Raw genomic sequence first — 25167 nt, 5'->3', positions numbered from 1 at the left:
TGGCTTTGACCCTCATGTAAATAGGCATTCAAGCCTCCCATCATCCCCCTGCCTCAGACACCCTCCTGTCATCTTGACTCTTTGTTCACTGCCTGCCCCATTTAAGATGAGAGAGAAGGAATGCTTGAAGTAGGAGCCTCTGAGACCTCTATTCCAAGGGTTCTCCAACAGGTTTTCTAGCACAGAACCTCCTGCCCTATTAAAATGCTATGCAGTACCCCCAGCAACAGCAGGTCACAGTGGTGCTATTCTACTTGAATGGGACACCCTGTCCCCATCTCTGCTCCTCCCTTCCCCCAGGTAGTATGAAAATGTCTACTCTCTCGCACCCATGAGGAGACAAGGCTCAGCGAGAGGAAGGGACCGGTAGGAAGTCACATAGGTAACAGGAGGGCTCCAGCTCCAGCCCAGCCCCTGTTACCTGGTGCCCTCTCGCAGCCTCAGCGCTCACTCTGTCTTCTGGGCCATTTGGTACCTTCCTTAAAGTCTTTCTCCCAGCTGGGTAGGAGGGCTGGGAGCGAGCTTCCGGCTCGGACTGCCTGGGTTCCAGCTCTGTCACTTCCCCGCGCAGTGACCATAGGCTTGAGTTCTTCAGACCTCTGTTTCCTCATTGGTGGGAGGGAGAGGTTTTGGTATTTGCACATGGGGCCTATAAAGCGCCTGGCACAGGGCGAACCCTCAGTAAACATTAACTGTCCCTGCTATAATTTGCGTTCCTTCTCCCCACTCACCCCTCCTTTCTCCCTGCCTGTTTTTTCTGCCCAGTGCTATAGTGATGAACTCTTTACTGCTCTCCCTGCCTCCTGCTTCACCCATACTCAGTACCAGCCTCAAGACCCTCCCTCCCATTTGTACGGCCTCAATGGGGTCAGAGGATAGTGGATAGTGACAGAAAACAGAATCTCAGGGGACTTAGGGACCATGTCAAGCCCAACAGCTTCTTCCGAGTAGGGTTGTGTCTCAAGCTCCGCACACAGGGATAAGCTTTCATGAGCTTTTGTGGTTCCTACCCGTGTCCATGTTAACCAGTCCCTTTTGGTTTAGGCCCCTCCAATTACCATAACAATTTGCATCTCACAGTAAGTGGGGTGGAGGGGATCGGGGAAGGCTTTACCAGCTGAGATTGCTGTTAGTCCTCTGGTCTTCAGCACTCCTCCTGCCCTCTCCCCGCAGTTTTCGAGCCTCCCCTTCGGCTTCTGGCATGTCCACCCTCTTGGAGCCAAGGGTGCTGCTCTGTGGCACCGCTGTCCCACCTGTGGTCCGACCCTGGGGACTTGGTGCGGCGCTGGATACCAGGACGTCAGAGCAGATGCGGGACGGTCACTGTAACTCCTCATACTTCAATGAGGAAAGGAAACTGTAAAACCACGTAGGCTGAAGGAAAGGCAGGTTACCACCTCGTAGTAAAGGCCGTACATACGAAATAGAGGATGTTTGTGAAGCTAACCAGCATAAAAATTACCAAACGGGTGAGGAATGCAGGCCCGGCTGGTCAGCTAGTTTTGTCATAACCGTGCAGCCTTTGTCCTGAGTCAGGGCCCGGGACCGGTCTCTCCGATTCTGTTTGTGTATCCTCTGGTGCTTCTGATCTCACTAGCTGCCCAAGATCTTTCTAGTTCTGACCATGTTACTCTTTAAGCCCTTGACTATGTCCCCACTGCCTACAGCCAAGGGTCTAAAGGGTCCAAAGCGCCGAGCTTGGTATCTAAGACCGTCTAGGTCCCCCCATGACCTGCCTCTAGTCACTTCCTCCTCAGCCCTCCTTGAGACACACTTGACATGACAGACACACTGGACTCTCCATCTTCACTGAGACACACTCTGTGCTCCCCTCCTTGTGCCTTTGCTTACGCTACCCCCTCTGCCCTGTGTGCCTGTCCCCTGTGTTCCTTGACCTAGTTCTTTCTTTCTAGCCACCATTTAACCCCCGGCTCCCCACCCCCACCTTAGCTCTCTGAGACCTTGGAGTAGAGTCAACTTCTCCCACAGGCCACTCGATGCTTTCTAGTGAGGGGTGAGGGCTGATTCTGTGTGTGCATGTTCTCCCTGGCCTGTGGCCTTTAAACCCCAGGCCCCTCAGGTCTGATTCCCTCTGCCTTCCTGACCACATAGCTCCATGCACAGTCCAGTGGTCAGTCAGGGTTTGGAGATAGAAGCTGCTCCCTGTGACTGCTGCCCATTTACTGAACACCCATCCTCAGGACCCCTTGCTCCTGGTTCTCTGGTGAGGTCTGTTCCTCTTGGAAGTGAAGCCTCCTTTCCCAGTCAGGCCAGGTCATGACCCTTGGGAACCAACCTACACAGCCCTTCCCTGGGGCCTCTCTCCAAAGCTTCCTCCTCCTTCCTGACCAGAGCAGGCTGCCTGGGACATTGCCCTCAGGGTGACCTTGCTTTTCAGGAAAAATGCACAGAACCTGCTTTAGCCCTGTGGTCATTGATGGTCATAGACTTTATGGTCCTTTGGACTGAACCTCTTTCATGGTCTTCACTTTGAATTTTGACCCTACCAGCCCCCCAGTAAGGCAGATGGGTACTCTCATTGTTTCTGCTGAGAGAAAGCTCACGAAGGTAAGCAGCTTGCTCGGGGCCCCATGTTGGCTGGGTGGCAGAGCTGGGATTTGGATAGAGATGACCTAAGGCCTAAGGAATGCCTTGCTTTGCCACGTTCAGTCCCGAACACACTCGTTCCCCTCACTGGGTAACAGCTCCATATCCACTTGGCAACAACACCTTGAGTCCCATGGGTCATGAGAGGTGAGTAGCAGCTTTGGAGTAACAGCCTCAAAAGGAGGCTTGCCCAGTTGTCATGCTGACAGGTAAATCCAGGTCTGAAAGCCTGGGGGTGCAGCAGAGCGGGGCCTGCCTGAGGATTCTTTGACTTTGGAATTTTTTTCCCTCTTCCTTCTTGTCTGTGCACTGTTGTAAGGTAGTTCCAGTCTGCTTGTCTGGAACCAAGTATGGCCAGGTTTGGAGACAGCCCTTTGTACCCTCAGTGAGTAAGAGTACTGTCACCACACCTCAGCAACTTATTCCTGTTACTGGGCCAAGTAGCTCGTTCCTACTTGAAGCCAAGACGAGTTAGATTGAATCAGACTCATGGGTCCATCCCATTGTGGAGAAGGACAACTGCCTGGGCCGATGGCCCCCACTGGTTTGGTTTCTGTGTTGATCTTATCTGTTCACCATCCCCCCCATCCCTGCCTTCCATTTTCTCCTGAAGCTGTCAGCACCCAGATTGATGTGTGCAGGAATGGGGCTCGGGAGTAGTAGGGCCAGTCCCATCATGCAGCACCCCCTTCCTTGAGCACTGGGACGTTCTGGATCCTGGGGCACAGGAGTGTTGTGGGAAGTCTGTGTCCCACCAGAGCTCGTGTGCAGTCCCAGTGACTGGTCGTTTCCTTTGCTGTGTGTTTTCCCCTCTCCCTATCTGTGGCTTGGTCCGTTCTCCTGGGGAACGTGGCAGAGCCCTTACAGGTACTCACAGACATGAATTGCCTCCCTGGACATTGTTCTGGGAAACATCATTTTCCCTGTAAACCTGTGATGTCATGACGGGGCGTGACAGCTTCTTAGGAATTTGCCTTTGCCCTGAAACAAGGGTCAGAATGCCCCTCCTCCCCCGCTTTTCTTCACAGCCTTGACATTGCCTCTCTTCCTTACCTCTCTCCCTTGCATCCATCCTTGTCTCTTTTTTTTTCCTTCTAGTGGGGGCCTTTTGCTTTTACTTGTTAATCCTGTTTGTAGCAAAGCAAGCTGAAGGAGGAGCTCCTCTCTGTGATCTGCTTCTTACTCTCCACCTACCTCCTCTTCTGTGCCCTCCACCTCCTAGAGAGAGAGAGAGAGAGGAGTGCCGGCCTAACTCCTGCTGTGACTGCCGTCGCCGCCGCCACCACCACTGCTGCCACCCTGGTAATGTCCACACGCCCCAAATCAAACCTGAGCCCGGGCCCCGGGGTCCCCACGCAAGGTTGTAGTCTCTGTAGGCTCGCTCGGAAATGCTGAGGTTGTGGGGAGCCAGCCTGTCGTGCAGAGGTCTGAGATACTTTGCCTTTAAATTAAGCCACAATTGAGCTCATGCTGTGTGTGTATATCCTTTTGTGTCCTGCATTTTTCTTCAGTTCCGTGTCATCAGCATCTTCCCGTGTTCTCTCATAGCCTTCATAATCTCCACCGTCCGTGCTCCCCTAGTCGTTAAGCACGCAGCTCTACCGTAAGGAACTTAGCCGTCCCTCTACTACAAGGCATTCAGACAATTGCCACTTTCTCGCTGGTGTCAGTGACACCATAACGCATATCCCTGAGGCAGAAGCTTATTTGGTGCTTGCTTGCTTCCACATTTAGAATCGTTTCCACAGGCTAGATTTTCCGGCACAGAATTACGGGTTCAGAAACAGTTTAAACATGTTTCTAGTCCATTATATAAATGGTCAAGTTGCTTTCTGAAAGAGAAGCCCTTTATTTTCTAAAATGTTTTCCTGCAGAAAGTCAGATCTCAGGGCCTCAGATCCAGGGAAGAAGGACATCCTACTATGGCTCCTCTGGAGCTGGAGTTTAAAAACTCTGTTCTCTGTGCTCACCTCCCCCCGAATCCCTGCTGGGCTGTTCTATTCGCTCAGTTCTCTCTGAAGGCAACCTAGGGCTTCTGACCTGTGTTCTAGTCCAGCGGGGGCCAAGGATGTACTCACTCTTGCCAGTTACTTTGGCAAACAGAGAGCCACCCCCCGACCCCAGCTCTCTGACCCTGAAGGGCCCCGTTTCCTTTACTCCCTGGGTGAAGAGCTGAAGTCTCAAGTCCAGGTTTTGTTGAGAGCCCTCTCCAAGCTCGAGGCTACCATATTATTATGGTTAAGAGCGGAGGCCCAACTGCTGTGAAATCATGGGTGAGTGGATATTAGCCTTCCACAAACTCAGCGTTTGTATAATCCCAGCAATTCTCCAGGGATCACCTCCCAGCCAGCCTGTCTACTACCCCGGGGTCCACACGTAGGCCCGCGGGTCAGTCCTGCCACAGAACCGCCCAGCCAGAGCTTCCTCTGCTCTCCTGCCACCCACTGGCCTGTGCCTTTTCTCTTGGTGTCTGATTGGGCACAGAGAAGCATGCAAGGGGCGTTTCAGCAAGCATTTCCACTGACTGTAGCCCTACCTCCAGAGCTGTGGGTTTGAGAGCCTGTGGGTTACTATCAGTGTTGAGAAGGGGGCGTGTGTGTGTGTGTGTGTGTTCGTGTGTGTGTGTGTGTCTTTGTGATGGGCCAGGGCATGTGTATGGGAGCAAAATTGTCTCTCCCATCACATAGAGATTCTGATTCATTGAGTCTTGGCTTTGGCTTGCTGTTTCCAACCTCATTGTTGCTGTGTCTTTTGGTGGAGGAGGGGCCAGGTGGTCAGTCCCCAAGCTGTCATGGTTGGGGGAAGTGTCTACTGGTGTATACACATGGGCCTAACATCCAGGGAAGGCAGGGTGGTTTAACCAATCCTTTAGACTGTTAGAACTTGGTCCAGAGAGGCCATGGCCTTCTGCAGTTGGTCGTGTGTCTTGCCATAATAAGGAGAAGCCACTCTTGCCTTAACCACAGTCAGGATTTGCCTGGGGATTAGACCAGACTCTGGTACCTATTCTAAAAGCCCCATGAAGGCTGCTTGTGGGTACAGTGCACGTGCCCAGGGAGCAGGTGAGGCACGAAATGGGAACGTGGAGCCCTTGCATTAGCCCTTGGAGGAAGGTGTTCTCTACCTGCCCACCATTACTGCCTACTCTCCGTTTCTCATGTGAATCATGCGACAGCTTCCAAACAGATCTCCCTGCTTTCAGTTGTGGGATAGGGCACAAGTCCCTCCTTGACATGTAAAACATAATCTTTGTTTAAAATCTTCAAGGGCTCCCCATGGCCTAAATAAAAGACAAAGCCTGAGTACATTAGTAGAGTTCTCAGCCTCCCTCTCCCCGGCAGGATTTAGTCCACATTCACCCTCATGTCTTATTCTGGCTTCCCCATTCTGTATTTCTTGTAGCTTCTTGAATGGTTCTTTTTTTCCCCCACAGCCTTGACAAATGCTGCTTTCTCTCCTAGGAACACTCTTCTCATGCTTTTCCAATCCCCTAGGACTTGATCAGTGTCTTCATTTCCACATCAGCCCATTATAATTGCCTGTTTAACTCAGAACTACTCAAAAGCTGGGCCTGTGTCTTTTCCTTTTCTGTATCCCTACAGCTAATAAATGACAAGAATGAATATATGAGATAGAGGGAGAAATATGATCCTTGGTCCTCTTCTGCCTCTGGAGCTAGCCTTTCTCTTTTTTCTTAACTTTTTTTTTCTTTCTGATAATCACTTTATTGAGATATAATTATATACCATACGATTCACCTATTTAAAGTACATAATCCAGTGGCTTTTGGTATATTCAGGAGTTGTGCATCCATCACCATAATCAATTTTAGAATATTTTCATTGCACCAAAAATAAACCTGGTATTTCTTAGCTTCTACATCCCTTCATTTCCCCTGGCCTGGGCAACCACTAATATACTTTGTCTCTATAGATTTGCCTGTTCTGGACATTTCATATAAACAAAATCTTGCAATCTGTGGTCCTTTGTGACTGGCTTCTTTAACTTAATATGATGTTTTCAAGGTTCATCCATGTGATAGCATGTCTCAGTATTCATTCTTTTTTATTGCTGAATAACATTGCGTTGTAGGGATATACTACATTATATTTATCCATTCAGTAGTTGACAGACATTTGGTTTGTTTCTACTTTTTATCTATTTTGAATAATGCTGTTATGAATGTTGTGGACAAGTTTTTGTGTGGACATAAGTTTTCATTTCTCTTGGGTATATACCTAGGAGTGGAATCGCTGGATCATGTGGTAACTCTTTGTTTATCCATCCAGTCTGAGGAGCTGCCAGACTGTTTTCTAAGATGGCTGCACCATTTCACATTCTCACCATCAGTGTATGAGGGTTCCGTTTTCAGTGGACATACCACTTGCTCTCCTTAGTATAAATGAGGGCTCTAGAGAAAGGTGTTAACAGTCTTAAAGAGACCAAGTCGCTTCTGATGTTTCTTAGGACATCTGTCCCTGCCATGTAGATCTGCTAGAAAGGCCCTGGGTTTGTTGTTTGAGGTGTCTGAAGGCAGCCTCTTCCTCCTTTCTGCTCCCTGAGGAGCTTGTCCTCTCCCTTCTGGTATTGTTGGCTTTGCTTGACTGACTGTTACACCCATTTTTAGGTACAGGCCCAGTCATAAAAGGTTTATAGGTTTTTCTGTGAGCTTTGATCAGTGAGACAGCTTCTCTGTCCAGCTGTGGGAATGTCATACCATTTTTGTCCTTTCTTCTTTCTTCTATCCTCTCCTTCTCTTAAGAGGAGCCAGTTGCCCTTGAAGGAATGGATGTGTATAACTCTTATCTACCAAAGTAACACGAAACCTGTACTAAAAAACTCGGCCTTTCAGAGGGACCCCTGCTCTCAGAGCACCAGTTCCTCTTCATGTGTGACTTCCCGAGCATATCATACCTCTAAAGGTCTCAGACTTTCTCTTGTTGCTATAGAGATTCTCATTTTGTGAGCCACAGGCTAACTCACTTGAGCCCTAATCCTTTTTGGACACCCCCTGCCCCCCGTCAGAGAAGCAGGATTTGGGAAGTTTCTTGAAGCTGATTGGGAAGGACACACACAAACACTAGAGAAGGGGAAGTCTCCATGTTGGATTTCTGGGAGACAATTTGAAAGGTCTGTTCAAGATGGATGGGAAGACCTACTCCTATAATAATGATAGTAGCTGACATTTGTTGCCAGGCAGTGTGGAAAGGTCTGTTCGTGCATTGTCTCATCTAATAAAACTCACCTGTTGGCATCCAAATAACCAGATGAGGAAATGGAGACCTAGAGGTGTGATTTACCCAAAGTCACATAGCTAGGAAGCCAGGAAGTAGGCATTCCTGGGATAAAAATGCATGTGTCAAAAAAAAAAAAAGCATGTGTCCGTCACAGCTATGTATTTGGCGTGGCTGGATGGTAGTGGTGCTTGATAAGTATTTACCTGAGGGAAGGAAGTAGCAGACACACTGGATGCATGTGCCTATTGAGAAGAGGCAAGAATGAAGGCTGGGTGTCTTCCCACCTCCTGTTAGTGGTGGGGTTGGACAGGCTTGCTAGGGCCTGTCTTTCTTATCAAGAAAGTTACCCAAGGTGTTACACCATTTCACCCAAAGAAGCCTAGAGTTGACTTTTCTATAATCCCAGGGGAGGAAGGGGAAGACACATACTTTCCTTATCTACCGTTCTGCTGCTCTGATGTTCCTAAGGGCCCTGGTAGGAAATTACACCTGAAAGAATGTACCCCGCCTTCCCCCGCCCCCCTGCCTCCCCCCCCCCCCCCCCCACCGAATCACAGAGGTGAAGCCAGGATGAGAGGAGTGATACACAGTTCAGGCTATTTTAGAAAACTGGCTGACTAATTTTAACTGTGGACCAGACACTGAAGTGCCTTATTGAGTTGAAGGAACTGTTATGCCACAAGTAGGGAAAAGGGTAGGATAGATCTGCTCCTTGGGTTTCTCCTCTAGGCTACCATTGTTCTTGGGGTGTGGTGCCAGAGGTGCCCATTCATGGTTCCAAATTGGCAGTTCCTGGGAGAGGAAAAATGCTTAGTATAGTCTCAGTCAGACATCTGCTTAGTTCAAACAGTCATGGCTAGCAGGCCAGCCCCTGTGGTTTGGGCATGGCCATCAAGAGCTCCCTGCCCCTGTTATTAGAGAATGTACCAAGAGAAGGGAGCATTGCGTGTGGCCACCCTCAGGAGTCTACTACCTGAGTGTGAAAAGGCTTTGTTGGAACACCCTTTGACTTGTTGGAAAAGTGATCAGTGGGGCTGCACTGTGTTTGAAAATATTCAGAGAAAGCTAACTCTTAGGGTCTTCATGGGGCTAGAGGAGCAAGATGGAAAGTACCAGGTGCAGATCTCTCTCCGAATTGCCAGAAGGGGGAAGGGTCTGGGAAGAGTGAAGTAAGTCTGGGTTGGGATGAAGGTTGTTACAAGACTGTTGAGATGTTTAAAAGCATGTAAAACACTTATCCTATACCTTGCATGTCACATCTCCCAGTGAACTTCAGCGGTGTGTTGTAATAATAGTAATTACAACACCTTTATAGTTTTCATATCTAGTTTCTAAACTTTAAACTTCTTTTCGCCTCAAGACTTACAGAGAATTAGCTGAAGGCAGGATTCTGAATGACTCTTAACCGGTGGGTACAACTAAAGAACAGTGTGTGCCATTGGGCTCAGCCTTCTCCTTTCACCGTGTGTGGTTAGAAAGCTTTGTCATGGGCTGAAGGAAGGAGTTCTTGTATAAAGTGTTTCCTTAATTCATTCACTGTCCTCTTGGCTGACTTCCTGATACTTGTGTTCCTTGAGTGGCTCATTTCTCGGAGTCACCCAGCTGAGCTGGGCAGCTGTGGCGCTGCCCGTACGCTCTGTACTCGCACAGGCAGCCTGCAGGGCACAGCTTCCAAAGCCTCTCTTGGGGGCCTAGAGAGAGGATGCTGGGGACCCCACCTTTGAGATTGTATAGCCACTGCAGGCCCCTGTGAGATATACTTTCCACCAAAGTTGAAGGCCCTGATCTTGTTGACCCCAAGAGATATTGGGAGAGAGCACTAGGTGAGGACTTCAGCGTTGGGTCCGGCACGGGCTGTGTTACTTTGTACCTTAGTTTCTTCATGGCGTTGTTGCGAGGATTCTGGCTGGGGTGAGAGTACGCGAATGGCAGGGCTTGTGGACCGCTTGCTAGATGTAAGGGTGGCCGTGTTGATGCTGTCACTGTCCTTACTACCCTGGGGCCGGGGTTAAGAGCAGACACTCTTGCTGGTAACCCTGAGGGAGCCCTTTGGCTGAAGCTTCCCAGAATTGTCATCTGCCATTGTTTGTTGAAACCCATCCCTTGGTCTGCTCATCCATCTATCCATCCATCTGTCCATCCATCTATCCATCCATCCATCCAGCAGTTATTTATTGAGCTCTTATAGTATGCCAGGCAGTGTTCTAGGCACTAGGTGAATAAAAAGTTAGAAATACCAGCTTTCATTGAGTTTATATTCTAGTGGGGGGAGCTGAAAATAAGTAAATAAAATATGAAGTACCTTTGCACCAACAGACTTGGTGCTTCGGCACCCAGTGGTTGGCATCCTGAAGCAGGTGTCCTCTTCTCTCTCATACACTCTGTTTCTATCATAGCATGTATCACACAGCTTCCTACCCTAGGTTGTGAACACAATGAGAGCAGAGACTGACTTGGGTTCACCATATTTCTCTGGTACCTAGGGTTTTTTTTTGTTTTTTTTTTTAAAGATTTTATTTATTTATCTGACAGAGAGAGATACAGCAAGAGAGGGAACACAAGCAGGGGGAGTGGGAGAGGGAGAAGCAGGCTTCCCGCAGAGCAGGGAGCCCGATGTGGGGCTTGATCCCAGGACCCTGGGATCATGACCTGAGCCGAAGGCAGACGCTTAATGACTGAGCCACCCAGGCGCCCCCTCTGGTACCTAGTTTAATGACAGACACCTGCAAAGGCACACAATAGTCAGACCCATAATCAACCATACAAAGACGGAAGAAGTGGAAAGTCCATAGGTACCAGTTTCCTGGCTATCTTTATGGGAGTTAGTCTATATAAAGTATATTAAATATATGACACATATGTTTAAATGTTTTTTCACCTAACAATACTATCTTGAAAATCATTTCCTTTAAGAGCTTTCTTATTTTTTTAACAACTCTATCCCATTATGTGGATGTTACATAAATTATTTAACCAGTTCCTTAGCAATGCTTATGGCATTGTTTGCAATCTTTTGCTGTGATAAAAATCCCATGGTGAGCACGTTCATTTTTGCGTATTTGCAAGTCCTACATAATTCAATTCCTAGAAGAGGGAGTGCTGACGCAGGGCATGCCATTTGATTTGTAAAGTGAGAGCAGAAAAAATGAGTGGACTAAGGATCACATGTAGTTGGCAGGTGACCAGTTCGTGTGAGTGTTCTGTTCAGTGGCCTCATGATATCTGATAGCACTTCTTCTGTTTCTGCCCCAGGCTGGAGAAACCATGTTCAACCGTGCTAAGCTCCTCAACATTGGCTTTCAAGAGGCCTTGAAGGACTATGACTACAACTGCTTTGTGTTTAGCGATGTGGACCTCATTCCAATGAACGACCACAACGCCTACAGGTGTTTCTCACAGCCACGGCACATCTCTGTGGCCATGGATAAGTTTGGATTTAGGTAAGAGATATCCACCAGAAGCTATGGAAAACCTGACGACTAGGAAATGCAGCTCTGCCAGCCCAGGAGTATCTCTTTAGGTTCCAGAGGAGAATCCTTCCCCTGAGAATAGGGTGCTTTTTAAGGCCAGAGTCAGTCACGGTTTGAGGAGGAACGTGAAATTCAGAAACACTCATATCCCTGCACATCCAGGCAAGAAGAGTGTTTGTGTTTGGGATGGCTCTAGCCTGGAGGCTCCAAACAGATGCTGTATTTCCTTGCTTTCTTCTATCCCCTCCCCCCCCACCCAGTTTGGGAAGCAAATTGGAATCGTTTCCCCCCAGTAAATTCTTGGGTTTGGGTACCTTAGCAGATGTACCTTGGTACTTAATTAAGAAAGAACATGATACTGTTTCCCTGCAAAGCACAGGCTTCTGTCTGGACATTGGGACCCAGACTTTTCCATCAAAATGCCCCTATTGAGGAGGCCGACTGATGCCTGTCCCCAAGGGCAGCGGTATAATCCAAAGCATATTGTTGTAGGTGGAAAGTAGCCTTGTAGTCCTTTTTTTTAATCTTAAAAAAATAAATCTGCATTTTGTTCCATAATTATCCATGTTTATATTAACATAAAATTGTTTGGGTTTTTTTTTAATTTTTTTTATTGTTATGTTAATCCCCATACATTACATCATTAGTTTTAGATATAGTGTTCCATGATTCATTGTTTGTGCATAACACCCAGTGCTCCATGCAGAACGTGCCCTCCTCAATACCCATCACCAGGCAACATAAAATTGTTTTAAATCACCTATTAGTTGAGTAAACTGACCCTTCCCTCACTGCTTTAAGTCAGCCTGAAGTCCCAGGAAGCTGAGTGCTAGGCATCCCTGGCTTAGGCTGACCACCCCAGTCTGGAGGCCTGTGCTGACCAGCAGTCCCTTGGTTTCCATACAGATGCTGTCTTTCAGACTCATTTTATTCCCATAATTTCTTTCTATCCTCCCTTGCCATGGGAACGAGGGCTGGGAGATGAAAACAGGGATGCTAAGGGGCACCTGGCTGGCTCAGTTGGTAGAGCATGTGCCTCTCGATGTCGGGGCCGTGAATTCAAGCCCTACGTTGGCCACGGAGCCTACTTAATTAAAAAGAAAAGAAAAGAAAATAGGGATGCTGTGAAGTCCTTCCCCCAGACCAGCGCCTAAATTGCTGTCTTAAGGAGGGGAGAATTGGGCTGTAAACATCACCCTGCACCCTCCTATCTTCCCTCCCTACCTCCCTGTTTGTGTATCTTCTTCTCTTTGAGATACACAGGCTCAAACCCTGCCCCCTCTGCATCCCCCTTTTGAAGCGTGGTGGTGACGCCTTCCTTCTTTGCCACAGCACCAGGCCTGTTGTACCCAGAACAAGTCAGGCTTGGGGGGCAGGCGGTTGGTCAGAGAAACCAGCACAGACGGCGAAACCGGATCTCACCATCTTGGCATGTACTTTCCTGTGAGGTCACCAAGAGTCCTTTTTGTATAAACACTGATTGGGAGAAAGCTTATTGGCTTGGCCACCTGCTTCAAACCCCCCTTGTAATCAGGCACAGACTGTAGTGTGAGGTACGCCCAACGGTGGGTGACTGGGCACCTAAGTGATGACACCTAATTACAGATAGATCACCTTTGACTCAGTAAAGCAGGCCCCTGGGGATCCTAGTGGATACTCACAGTCAGATGTTCTGAATGTATTTGAAAATAATAATTGCACTTTTTTTTTTTTCATATGTTCTGTATGGTTTGGCTGACTTCCCCCTCGAAGTCCGAGTTAGAGTTTTCCTTAATCTGTGTGATGGATTTTTAGTCGCTTTGGATTCCAATAAGAGCCCTAGTGTAGTTTGGTGCTGCACACAAGGTCATCACAAAAACCACAGCCTTTAAAGGCCCCATGGGAAAGCCTTTGCCAGGCTTCTGGACGTGACCTGAATCTTAACATTTCATCACCGTTGAAATAGTAAAATATCAAAAGGTGTGGAAAGATGAGCGTCCAGATGCCCTACTGCTTAAAAATGTGTCAAAATAGATTCACCCTTACACATTTTGCTAAGTCAGGATGTGGTAGAAATTTTCTAGAAAATGTTATTTGAGCAGATTTTCAGGAATACTATTTTGACTGTTGGGGTCAGTGTTGAAACCAGTATGCCTGTGAAGAATGAAAGTTAGACTGGTAGATGGGCTGAGGGTGGAAAGGGAGGGCATAACCAGGTGGGCACAGGGAGGCTTTACCCCAATCTCAGTTTCCAGGACCTCCTGGATAAAGATTTCCCATGAAGGAGCAGGACACATGGAAAAGCAGATTCCTGAACGGCGCACAAGAAGTGGGCTTATGCTTTTGTCACTGACTAATTTTCCAGGTAACCACAGAAGCAACATAGTATTCTTAGAGCAAGATTCTACTTTTTGATATCTGTGTCTTCTCTAAGATCATCTGAGTCTGATAGAAAAACAGAACAAAGAAAACCCTCATAAATCCCCAATTAAGAAGTTCCAGAGAATAAATATAACACTAGAAGTGTTTATGCTTTGAGCATGCTTTATTTTGAAAAGTCAAGACTTACCTAACCACTGGTCTTTGTGTGTGTGTTTCTCCCCCAGCCTACCTTACGTTCAGTATTTTGGAGGTGTCTCTGCTCTAAGTAAACAACAGTTTCTCACCATCAATGGATTTCCTAATAACTACTGGGGCTGGGGAGGTGAAGATGATGACATTTTTAACAGGTAATGGTCACAACTTAGATCTCTTTCTTCTCTGTCTCCTTTCACTCCCAGTTTTTCAATTAGCACCTGGTTATTCTGCAAGGATTGCTCCTCGGGTGGGATACAGTCCCCACTTGGCCCACATTCTTTTTTTTTTAAGATTTTATTTATTTATCAGAGAGAGAGTGCACAAGCAGGGGGAGTGGCAGGCAGAGGGAGAAGCAGGCTCCCCCCTGAGCAAGGAGGCTGATGAGGGACTCAATCCCAGGACCCTGGGATCATGACCTGAGCCGATGCCAGATGCTTAACCAACTGAGCCACCCACGTGCCCCTTGGCCCACATTCTTAAGTGTGCCCCGCAGTAGGACCATAGGTGCTGAAGAATGTCTTTAGGAAGATTAGCTTCTGTGATTTTTGCATTAGCCTTGGAACATGCAAAATGAGAACCAAGTGAAGGGTTGAGTTTACTTTGTTTTATACCACATGCTGTTTTGTCTTGAAGAAGTAAACATGTGTCCTTTGCAAAAATTCAGCATTTCATTGTGGTCCCGTTTGATTATGAAATAAGTTTCTTTGGGCGGGATCCTAAGTTCCTTTACAGAATCTCTCTGTTATTTGTTTATTCTGGAACATTTTTAACATACACCAAAGAGGACTGAGTAGTATAATGAACTTCTGTGAACAGCTCCCCCCTCCCCCAGCAACCATCTCTCCACTGCCAGCCCCGCCCCACCCACACCCCAGGGGCTCCTTATAAGCTGGTAAGCCTTTATCATGGGGGTTGTCATTGCAGAGGGTAAAAAAAATTCTAATGGCATTTGAAACCACATTCTGCCCAGTTCTCCCTGGCCATGGAGACTTCAACCCTGCCGCCCATGGATAAGAAGTGCCTTCTCCCTCCGGGAGCTAGTCTGAGCTTGTCGCTGAGCTTGATATCAGAATAAACCCTAGCACGTTCCTGAATTGGAGTACATTATTTGATCCATTCCCAGAAGGTGTGTGTCAGAGCAGCACCCAAGGCAGTCACATTTAGCTTGGTGTGAGAACCTGTCATAGACCCAAGTCTTTACTATCGGCCTGGGAGAAACCAGAGTTGGAGCGCATGCAGATTGATGATCAAGCACCTTCAGCATACAGAGCACTGTGTCCTGCAGGCCTGGTGGGGAGGCCGCTGAAGCCCCGGGTAGGGGGTCCAGACAGATTTGCTTCCACAGCACCACCTGGGCAAACATGGGGCCCATGGGATGGCGTTCAGGGCCGATGTGATGCCACAGATCTGAGCGGTGTAGAGGGTTAGTGGGGAGGGAACCCTGAGGGTGGAGGGACTAGAAGGCAGAGTGATTTGTGGAGCAGCTTTCTTGAAAGATAAAGGACCTGTGTCTTATGCAACTGTGCCGGGCACGAGATCAGCACCGGGGGAGCCGAGGCCAGAAGAAACCTTTAAGTCATCCAGGACCAGCCAGGCCTGCCTCTTAACTAACTTGAACTGCTGCTGTCAAGGCTTTGGCTTTGGCCCTCATTCCTTTTCCCCCAGACCTACACAAAATCTTCCATCCTGTTCTGGCTGCCTCTCGCCTTGTTCTCTGCTCTCCATCCTTATGGTGCTTATCAGAGAGACTTCCCTTTGGCCAAAAACCTTTGGGGAACTGTATATTATGTCCCTTTCAGACACCGGCACTGATCACTGGCATGCTATAAAGCTCTGGGAAGGCCTCCATCATGTAGCCTTCACCCTTCTTTCCAGCCTCATCTCTGACCATTTCCTACTCCAGACTCTGTCCACAAGTCCCCAGAAGTTTGTGTTGCTCCCTGAGGGCCCTGTGTTTGCTCTGTCCCTCTGTCTTTGCCTCAGCTGCCCTGGGTGCCTGAAATGCTCTGGCACCCCTTCATCTTCACAGCTGGCTCTGCCTAGTCTTGCTCAGGGAAAGTGAGTGGCTTCTCCTCAAGTGCTCAACCCTATCTCCCCTCCTTGCCTCCATCCTGACACTGATGGTCCTGTGTTCTAAGTGTGCACTTTAAGTTCTGTGAGGGCAGACACCCCCAGTGCCTGGCCCGGAACAGTCACCAACACAGACTACAGAACCTGTGGTAAAAGGACCTGGGGATTTAGTGTGTGTTTGAACCAGTACCCCAGTGGCCGGGGTATGGGTTGAGTGAGAACAATAAACAAGATGGTGGATGGCGCACAAGTCTTGCAGCTGGGGCTTTTGGACCCAAGCCTTATGGCAGCTGTACAATGATGACTTGTCCTTTTACTCCTTGCAGATTAGTTTTTAGAGGTATGTCCGTATCTCGCCCAAATGCTGTGGTTGGCAAGTGTCGGATGATCCGCCACTCAAGAGACAAGAAAAATGAGCCCAATCCTCAGAGGTGTGTTCTGTGTTCATTTACATTCCTTCTTTCTCCTTTCAGATGGGGAGGCCGCAGGAATGAGGCTCTGGAGAGGGCTCCATGCCTTGAGGGAGAGGGAGGGAGGGTTCTGTCCACGGGACTGGTAGAGTAGGTGGGCATGTGATGAAGGACAAATGTTTAATGCTTTTTCCTTAAGATTTCTGTTTGGACACCAACCCTTTGCCTATCTTTTCCTTGTAGGTTTGACCGAATTGCACATACAAAGGAGACCATGCTCTCGGATGGTTTGAACACACTCACTTACAAGGTGTTGGACATAGAGAGAAACCCATTGTATACCAAAATCACAGTGGACATCGGGACACCGAGCTAGCATTTTGGTACACTAATAAGAGACCTGAAAATGGCCAGGGACCTTTGCTCTGTGTCTCTGCCAATCTGCTGGGCTGGTCCCTTTCATTCTTAACAATCGGAGTGATAGGCCCCCTTCATTCATCATTCAGATGCCTTTCTAGATGACCAGGACGAGTGGGATATTTTGCCCCCAACTTGGCTCGGCATGTGACTTCTTAGCTCTACAAGGTATTTGTAAATGTAGAAACCATCAGCCTTTGGGGGATTCTTGGCATGTTCACAGTGTCACCCCAAAGAATCAGTACACAGCCCAAAATTTGGTGACTGTGGGACTCATTCCCAGTGATAAACTGCTAAGTTGTTGTGAAATAGGTAAGAATTTCGCTTTAAATTGTGGTATTCTTATTACTTTATGAAAAATTGGAGAGTGCTGCTGAAATCAGATTGGTGTGATGTTTTTTGTTTGCATATTTTAACAGAAAAACATAATCTCAACCATTCTCATTTTACCCCTTCCCTACCTTCTTTTAGCGGTATGCAACTGCTACAATCGCTGTGTGTGCGTGCGTGTGTCTTCGTAGCAAAAGGATTTTAAAACTTGAGCCTTGGACCTCTTGCCCTGCTAATGTGTGAATTCCAAGGCAGCTTTAGTGTTCTTGGTGACACTGAGAACAAGGCAGTCTTGGGTGTTCTCACATTCAGTGGCCTTTCTCCAGATTGTCTGATTTCTGAATGTAAAGACTTTTTTTTAAAAAAAGCAGTTTGTAGTATTTTAAAGAACAAATCGGATTCTAATTATGATCTAGCTTGATTTTGTGTTGATCCAGATTTGCCTAGCTATTTAGTGTTAAATCATGGCAATTTATTTTTCTGAGCATGCTATATAAACTTGAATTTCTTATGTATTTTTATTGTGGTGTTTTAAATGTGGGGAGGGGGTTGAGCATTTTTTAGGGGAAAAAATAATGTATGCTGTACTGGCCATGAATGGACCTCTGATTTAGTCGGCAGGCCAGGTTTTGTGAAGAGCAGAATCACCTTTAGGCCCTTTGAGGGTAAGGCCTCCCTGGTCAGAGTTATCCTGCTAGACCTCTGGGGGAGGCGAAAGCCTAGGCCTGCTAGACAAAGCTCCCCACCTCCCTCCCCTCCCCAGGTGGGAGGGACCTCCACCCCTCTTCCAACCCACCCTGGGACCTCCCCTTGGGGCCCTAGGCTGTGGAGTTGTAAATGACAGCAATCAGGGTGTTTACTGGCCCCATGAGTCCCTGGAGGGGGAGGAAGTCACTGCTCTGGCCCCTGTGGAGTCTGGGGGCCGCCTCCTCAGCTGTGCTGGCCGCACTGTCTGGCCTACCTTGCAGGACCCGTTCTCCTCCCCACACCTTCCTCCTTTTTTTTTTTTGCCTTTCTCCTTCCTTCCTCCCTGTTTTTGTTCCTTTGCCTCTTGCCTGTTCCCTCAAACTTGCCTGTGGCACTCAGGGTCAAACAAACTATTCATTCTCCAGCATGAATGTGCCTTTTAATTAGTGATCTAGAAAGAAGTTGAGCTGAACCCTCCCACACTCCCCCACAGCCACTCTGGTGCCTAAAGCCTCCCATCCCCCTCAGGTTTTTAGCAGGTGCTCCCACTCCAGGGAGGCTGATCCACAGGGGTGCCGTCTCCAAACCCATCTCTGCTGGGAGAGGTTTAGCCTCTCTGGGACGAGATGCACAAGGGCGTTCCTACCACTGGGCGCCCTCGCCAAGTCCAGTCTGGCCGGGCTAAGGGCAAAAGATTCAGCTGTCTAATCCCAGAGTTGACGCTTCAGCGGGTGGCAGCCTGGAGCCCCACCCCTGACTTCCTGGGAACCAGCCCTTAGTGTGGAGGCTGAGCTGGTGCCCAGCCCCAGGCTTACCTGTGCCTTTATCGCTTTGAGCATCTTGGATGCTCACATGGTTCTTTTTCCAGAAGCCTTTGTATTGATTAAAAATTATTTTCCGCTGCAGAAGCAGCTGGGCTATGCAAAGAGTATTCTTTCTGTCAGTTCCCCATTCCTGAACAGCGATGTCAGTGGAACCAAGAATGACCGCACTGAGAGGGAGTTTTGGGAAATGCAAATAATGAAGACCTCTCTTTCCGTCTCCAGATCCTGACTTTTCCAAAGTGCCTTAAAAGAAAGGAGACAAATACCCTGGGTGGTAATTTCTTTTTACTTACTTTACTCTTAAAGAAAATTCTGACTTTTGTTTGTTTTCCTGTCCCTTTACGTTCCATTGGAATAGTCAAGTATGTGGTTCATTCTCAGAACCAAGGGAAATCCTGCTTCACCTGTTGCCCATTTGCTGACCTTCTGGTGCTCTCAGGGGGCCCAGTTGGGCCCAAGGTTAGGCCTGGGTGCTTGCCTGGTTCCTAAGATGCTGCAGGTCCTGTTTCCTCCCTGAGAAGTTCAAGGCTGAGGGTTCAGGGAGCATTTCCTTCACCTGGAAGTAGTCACCATGAAGTTGTTGTATGCTGCGTCTTTTCTCTGTTTCTCTCTGTCCCGTTGCTGGTGACCCTGTAAAGTGGCCTTTGGGAAAGAGGATGGCAGTGGCACAAGAGGGTAAAGGAAATGCTGGTGCTGGCTCTCAGTCTGGGCAGGGGCTCTGCCGACCTCAGGGCTGGGCGTGGGGTGCCGCACTCAGCCGGGACGGCAGCTTTCCTGTCCTAGAGACCTGTTGTGTATTTTGATTTCCCATGTATGCAAATGTATGGATTTACCATTGTAAGTGGGGGGTGTGTGTGTGTGTGTGACCTTGGTGTTCAAAACAACTGTATTTTTGTCTTTAAAATCCAGTAATATAACGTGAATAAATGACCTTATCTTTGTAATCTCAGGTGGTTTCTTTTCTGATTTCTGGGGTCTGGGCTCTCCCAGGGCTGGAGGGAAATGCTTGGGACTGACTGCTGGGAGGATCAGAAGAAAGCAAAGGTCTGTCACCTCTCGGGGGGCGGGGGGCTCACCTGACTGTGCTCCGCCCGCCTCCCCGGAATCTGCTGTTTCTGAGGCTTGTGTCTGACGTACTGACACGGCACTTACTACGTACAGAGCAGCTGGGGCCACATCAAAATAACATTCTTCCTAGCGAGTCTCGGGCCGCATTCTGCCATGGTCAGCAAATGCTGCGGTAGTTCTGAGATCGTCCTCAGAGCCATTTCCACAAGGTGTTCACAGTGTAACTTGAGTGGGTATTCTACAAAATAAGATTTCTGTCGGCCCCAGGAAATGTAAATATTCTCCAGGGTCTTAGCTGTGACTCAAGGACCTGAGGCACTATGTACCCCGGGTGCCTCCTCCTCATCGCCCCCAGCATCAGGCACCAGCTACCTCTTACATGCTGGCTGGATTGACTTGGCATCTGGAAGAAATGTGTCCGAGGAAACCAGGGTGCAGGAGGGGTCACCCTTGCTGTCCAGGCTGATGGAGCTGGGAATGTGGGACCAACTGGGCAAAAGGAGCAGGAAGGGCAGCACTTTATAGCCCCCACAGTGCCATGGCTGTCCCCACCCATCCTTGTGATGGCTAGAAGGATCCCTAGGGGCTCCAGACCTGAACAGAGGTGGCCCTGGGCTCAGATCTGACCTTCAAACAGGAGACGAGACTCTGGTCCTTTGGACAAAGTGCTGCCTTAGAAGGCTTTGTAAGCCAGAAGGTCTGGGTTAAGTGGAACACCCTTCTGTCCCCAAAGATGCACATATCCACACAGATACATACATACTAACATGCATAACACACCTGACATGTGCCTAAGAGAGACGAGAGTGCCTGGGTTCAAATCCTACTGTTGCCTCTTCCTGGTGCTGTGACGTGACCAGTCCCCTTCTGGAGATACCCAGGACCTCACAGTCGTGTTTTCCCACCCCTTCCTTGCCTCACACCAGCAAAGGTGTTTGGAAGGGCAACACTGGGGAGGAAGGGGGCTTGAAGCCATGGTGGGCTCCAAGGGTGCCAGGAAGGGAAGAAGGCAGGAGGAAGGGGCCACAGACAGGCCCCTGGGGTTGGCCACTTCCTTGAGATGTGCTCTGTCTCTAGTCTCCCACTTCACATGGACCCAGACCAAGTCTGAGCCAGGCGGAACCTGGTAGTCGTGAGTGTGGATTCAGTGGGCCCCAGGTCCCCCAACACAGTACCTTTTTCCATGGGAGAATGTGACCTGGATGCCAAATCACTGTCTTACAAACGTCCATCAGAGGCAGGGCCGTGGTACCCAGGTTGGTAGGTACTTGTGCAGGTATATGAGTGGGACCTCCCAAAGCAGGACTGTTTGCTGTTGGTGACAGAGGGAAGCCATGTGTGGGGAGGGTGGCCAAGTTCTAGGTGTTGCCAAGTCTCCACCACACTTCCAGGCTCCCCTCCTCTTGTTTGTTCCAGGAGGTGAGAGTTTGCACATTCCCCGGGGCTGATTTCTTAGAACTGGGACTTCTTAACCCTGTTAGAAAGGAGACGAAGTTTGTCTGGCTGAGCAGGTCATGCCAGACAAGTCTTATTTCCTTCGCTGGCAGAGTCCCTGGGCAGGGACCGTGGCTTTTGCCTTCATCTGGGCTCGGGGAACTGTACGCGGGCCGTGAGGCAGAGGAACCTTCAGGGCATGGTTGTTGTGGGTAGGGAGTGTTAGGGTCAGTAGACCAGAAACCAGAGGGATATGACACTCCAAGGACATCTGCCCTTGAGCAAGATGTGTGCCAGGTCACCAGGCAGGGGGCCTGGGAAGATGGCCAGGAAAAGGCCATATAAACAATGATCATTACTGCTGGCTCTTTCTGCCTTCCCACTCACTGTGTAACCCTGGACAAGTTGATTCCCCTCTCTGAGCCCTCAGTTTGCTCTTCTTCTGTTTTAGGACTTGCTCTCAGAATCCACCTCTGGTCTCCCCATAGTTCTGCCCTTCCTCCAGTAGGAAGTGCCCTGATCTTGGGTTTCCTCTTATACCTGAGGTTAACCCTTCTTAGCACCTTGAAGGAAGTCAGTTTATCTCTGAGTCGTCATTTATAAAAATAGCAGGATCACCCCCACCTGCCCTGTGCAAATCAAAACCACACTGAGATACCACCTTGCACCAATTAGGATGGCTGTTATCAAAATAACAGGATAAATATTGCAGAGGATGTGGAAAAATTGGAACCCTGGGCACTGCTGGTGGGAATGTAATATGATGCAGCCCTTGTGGAAAATCACATGGTGATTCCTCAAAAACTTAAACATAGAATTGCCATATGGTCCAGTAATTCCACTTCAGGGTATATACCCAAAAGAAATGAAAATAAGGACTCGAACAGATACTTGTATACCCATGTTCATAGTAGATCACAACAGTCAAAAGGTGGAGATGACCCAGTTGTCTATCAACAGATGAATGGAGAAACAAAATGTGGCGTATACATACAATGGAATATCATTCAGCCTTAGAAAGTAAGGAAATTCTGGGGCACCTGTGTGGCTCAGTTAGTTGGGCGTCTGACTCTTGGTTTCAGCTCCCGTAGTGATCTTGGGGTCATGGGATCGAGTTCTGTGTTGGGCTCTCTGCTTGGCCTGGAGTCTGCTTGGGATTCTTTCTCTCCCTCTCCCTCCCCCCTCCCCCCACTCCCTCTGTCTCTGAAATAGATAAATAAATAAAATCTTTAATAAAAAAAAAGAAATTCTGACACATACTACAACGTGGATAAACCTTGAAGATGTTATGCTAAGTGATATAAACCAGTAGCAAAAGGACAAATATTACAGGATTCCACTCACTATATGAGGTACTTAAGTAGTCAAATTTATAGAGACAGAAAGTCGGGTGATGGGTGCCCTGGGGCCGTAAGGGAGAGTGAGTAGAGGGAAGAATGGAGAGTTAGTGTTCAATGAGTCCAGAGTTTTAGTTGTAGAAGATGAAAATGTTCTGAAGATGGATGGTGGTGATAGTTGCACAGTATGAAGGTACTAAATGCCACAGAACTGTGTACTTAAAAGTGGTTAAAATGATAAATTCCGTGTTATATTTGCTACAGATTGAATGCGTTCCCCCCCCCCAAATTCACGTTGAAACTTTATTCCCAATATAATGGTATTTGGAACTGGGGCCTCTGGGAGGTGGTTGTGTCATGAAGACCGAGCCCTCAAGCATGGGATTATGGCCCTTGTAAAAGAGACCCAGAGAGCTCCCTCAGCCCTTCTGCCACATGAGGTTATAGCAAGAAGGCGCGCACTCTGTGAACCGGGAAGCCTCCCGTCACCAGACACCAAATCTGCCAGCACCTTGATCTTTGACTTCCCAGCCTCCAGAACTGTGAGAAATAAACTTCCGCTGTTGATAAGCCATGCAGTCTATGTTATTTTTGAGATAGCAGCCTGAAAAGACCAGGATAGTATATTTTACCACAACTTTTTTAAAAAGGAGGCAGCTCCCTGTCGCCAAACTTGACCTCATCCTGCTCTGGAGGTGGCCGAGTCCAGCATCCTCCTGAAGCTTTCGAGTGTGAGAAGAGCTGGCCATGTGGGGAGTGCCACCTGAGGATCTGCAAACCATGGGCACTCAGCTTGATTGCTAACTCCAACTTGGGGCTCTGCCCCAGACGACGGGCTTTTCAGTTGCTCCCTTTGCCCGAGACAAACACCGTTGCCTACGGAAGCTAGATGCAGCCAAGCTATGACACAGGTACAACGGTCCCTTCGCTGGGGGGGTTGGGTGGAGAAGGTGGAGGCTGGACTCTGGCAGGATATCAGGACTAAAGGGCAAGGAAGTGCTTACTCCCAGAGTGCCTCCTTGGTTCCCATTTTCTGTTGGCAGAAACTAGGGGTGGAGAAGGTGGAGCCTGGACTCTGGCAGGATATCAGGACTAAAGGGCAAGGAAGTGCTTACTCCCAGAGTGCCCCCTTGGTTCCCATTTTCTGTTGGCAGAAACTAGGGGTTGAGGTGGAGGCTTTTTAAAGGAAAAAATGACAAGCTGGGCCATATTACACCTAGGTGTGAAAACAGTCACCTAGACGAGTTCTGTCCAGATGAAGGAGAAGGCCCCCAAGGGTCAGGAGGGAGAACACAAATGAGTTCTGGAGGACAGGAGGGACACTTCGGAGAGATGATCCTATGACTTGGTGTGGGTGAGGGCGGGGGGGACCCCCACCCTCATGCTGCTACATTGGTACAACCTTTCTGGGAGTGGACTGTAGAGAAGTAAATCCTTTTTCTTTTTTTTTAAGATTTATATATTTAGAAAGAGAGAGCACACGTGCATGCTCGAGCCAGGGGAGGGGCAGAGGGAGAAGGAGAAAAAGACTCTCCAGTAGACACCCCTCACCCCACACTGAGCTTGCAGCCCAATGCAGGGCTTGATCCCATGACCCTGAGATCATGACCTGAGCTGAAATCGAGAGTCAGCTGCTTAACCAACTGAGCGACCCAGGTGCCCCAGTAGAGAAGTAAATCTTAAAAGTGGGCCTATCCATCGACCTTGCAATTCAGCTTCTAGGAATTTATCCGATGAAAACAAAGCCATGCACCAAGATGTATGGACAGTAGCGTTTACTCAGCCAGCGCTTGTAATACGAACACTTAGAAGCTACCGTCAATGGGGGCCTGTGCTAAGTAAAATGAGGTGCATCCGAGCAATTAAGTACAGTGTGACCATTGAGAATGATGAAGTGGATCTATTTTTATGGATTGGGAAGAGGTATAAGGAAAAAAAAGCAAACTACAGAATGGTATTTCCATATACGGCAGGGAAATGTATGAATAATTTAGTGCAGAAATTACTCTGTAATTGTTTGTGGGAGCAGATGCATGAGCAATAAAACGAAGAGACGATCTTCCCTTCTCTGCACAGACTATACGGCCAGGCTCCCGTTTGGGGGTAACAATCTTTAGTGTTTGGGGGTTGCCTGAGGGCTGAGGCCATTAGCAGTGCGGGCCCCATTGGAAGAATGAGCTGGATTGTCCCCTGGCGGTGGGGGAGGGGTTGCATTCTCTGCCAGTGCCCGGACTTGGAAGGAAGCTGGGGGCTTCCTCCCACAGGGAATGGTGGAGGCCTGTGGCCTGTTCACATGTGGTAGGACGTGGCATGCTGTGGGGATGTTCACGGAGGTTGGACAGGAGCTCAGCTGGGGCCGATGAGCTTCTAGCTATTCTCTCAGATTTAGAAAAATAAAGTTAGGACTTTTTTTTTTTTTTTTAAAGATTTTATTTATTTATTTGACAGAGAGAGACACAGCGAGAGAGGGAACACAAGCAGGGGGAGCAGGAGAGGGAGAAGCAGGCTTCCCGCCGAGCTGGGAGCCCGATGTGGGGCTCGATCCCAGCACCCTGGGATGATGACCTGAGCCGAAGGCAGACGCTTAACAACTGAGCCACCCAGGCGCCCCAGGTTAGGACATTTCTTGCCACTGCACAACTGAACATCCATGCCTTTTATACTTGGGGTAATAGAAATGCTCGAGAACCAAAAGAATGGGAGGGGGCACTGTTCCCTGG

General features: G+C 48.6%; 1 protein-coding gene across 4 annotated transcripts in view; it reads left to right on the top strand.

The window, feature by feature from the left end:
- Positions 1–19552, top strand: part of B4GALT1 (beta-1,4-galactosyltransferase 1) — a 53882-nt gene extending 34330 nt beyond the window's left edge. Inside the window, exons 3-7 of one of the 4 annotated variants that reach the window (XM_036065066.2) lie at positions 3745–3909; positions 11097–11284; positions 13900–14022; positions 16267–16371; positions 16594–19552. In XM_036065066.2, the coding sequence (XP_035920959.1) occupies positions 3745–3909; positions 11097–11284; positions 13900–14022; positions 16267–16371; positions 16594–16726 (714 nt within the window). In that variant the 3' untranslated portion in view covers positions 16727–19552. Of the gene's footprint in view, positions 1–3705; positions 3910–11096; positions 11285–13899; positions 14023–16266; positions 16372–16593 lie in introns of those variants that run through there. The other 3 variants (XM_036065067.2, XR_004908573.2, XM_036065068.2) reach the window with 3 other exon arrangements.
- The last annotated feature ends 5615 nt before the right edge of the window (positions 19553–25167 follow it).

The sequence above is a fragment of the Halichoerus grypus genome, chromosome 14 (assembly GCF_964656455.1).
Source record: "Halichoerus grypus chromosome 14, mHalGry1.hap1.1, whole genome shotgun sequence".
NCBI lineage: Eukaryota > Metazoa > Chordata > Mammalia > Carnivora > Phocidae > Halichoerus > Halichoerus grypus.
This window is presented reverse-complemented; position numbering and strand designations above follow the sequence as displayed.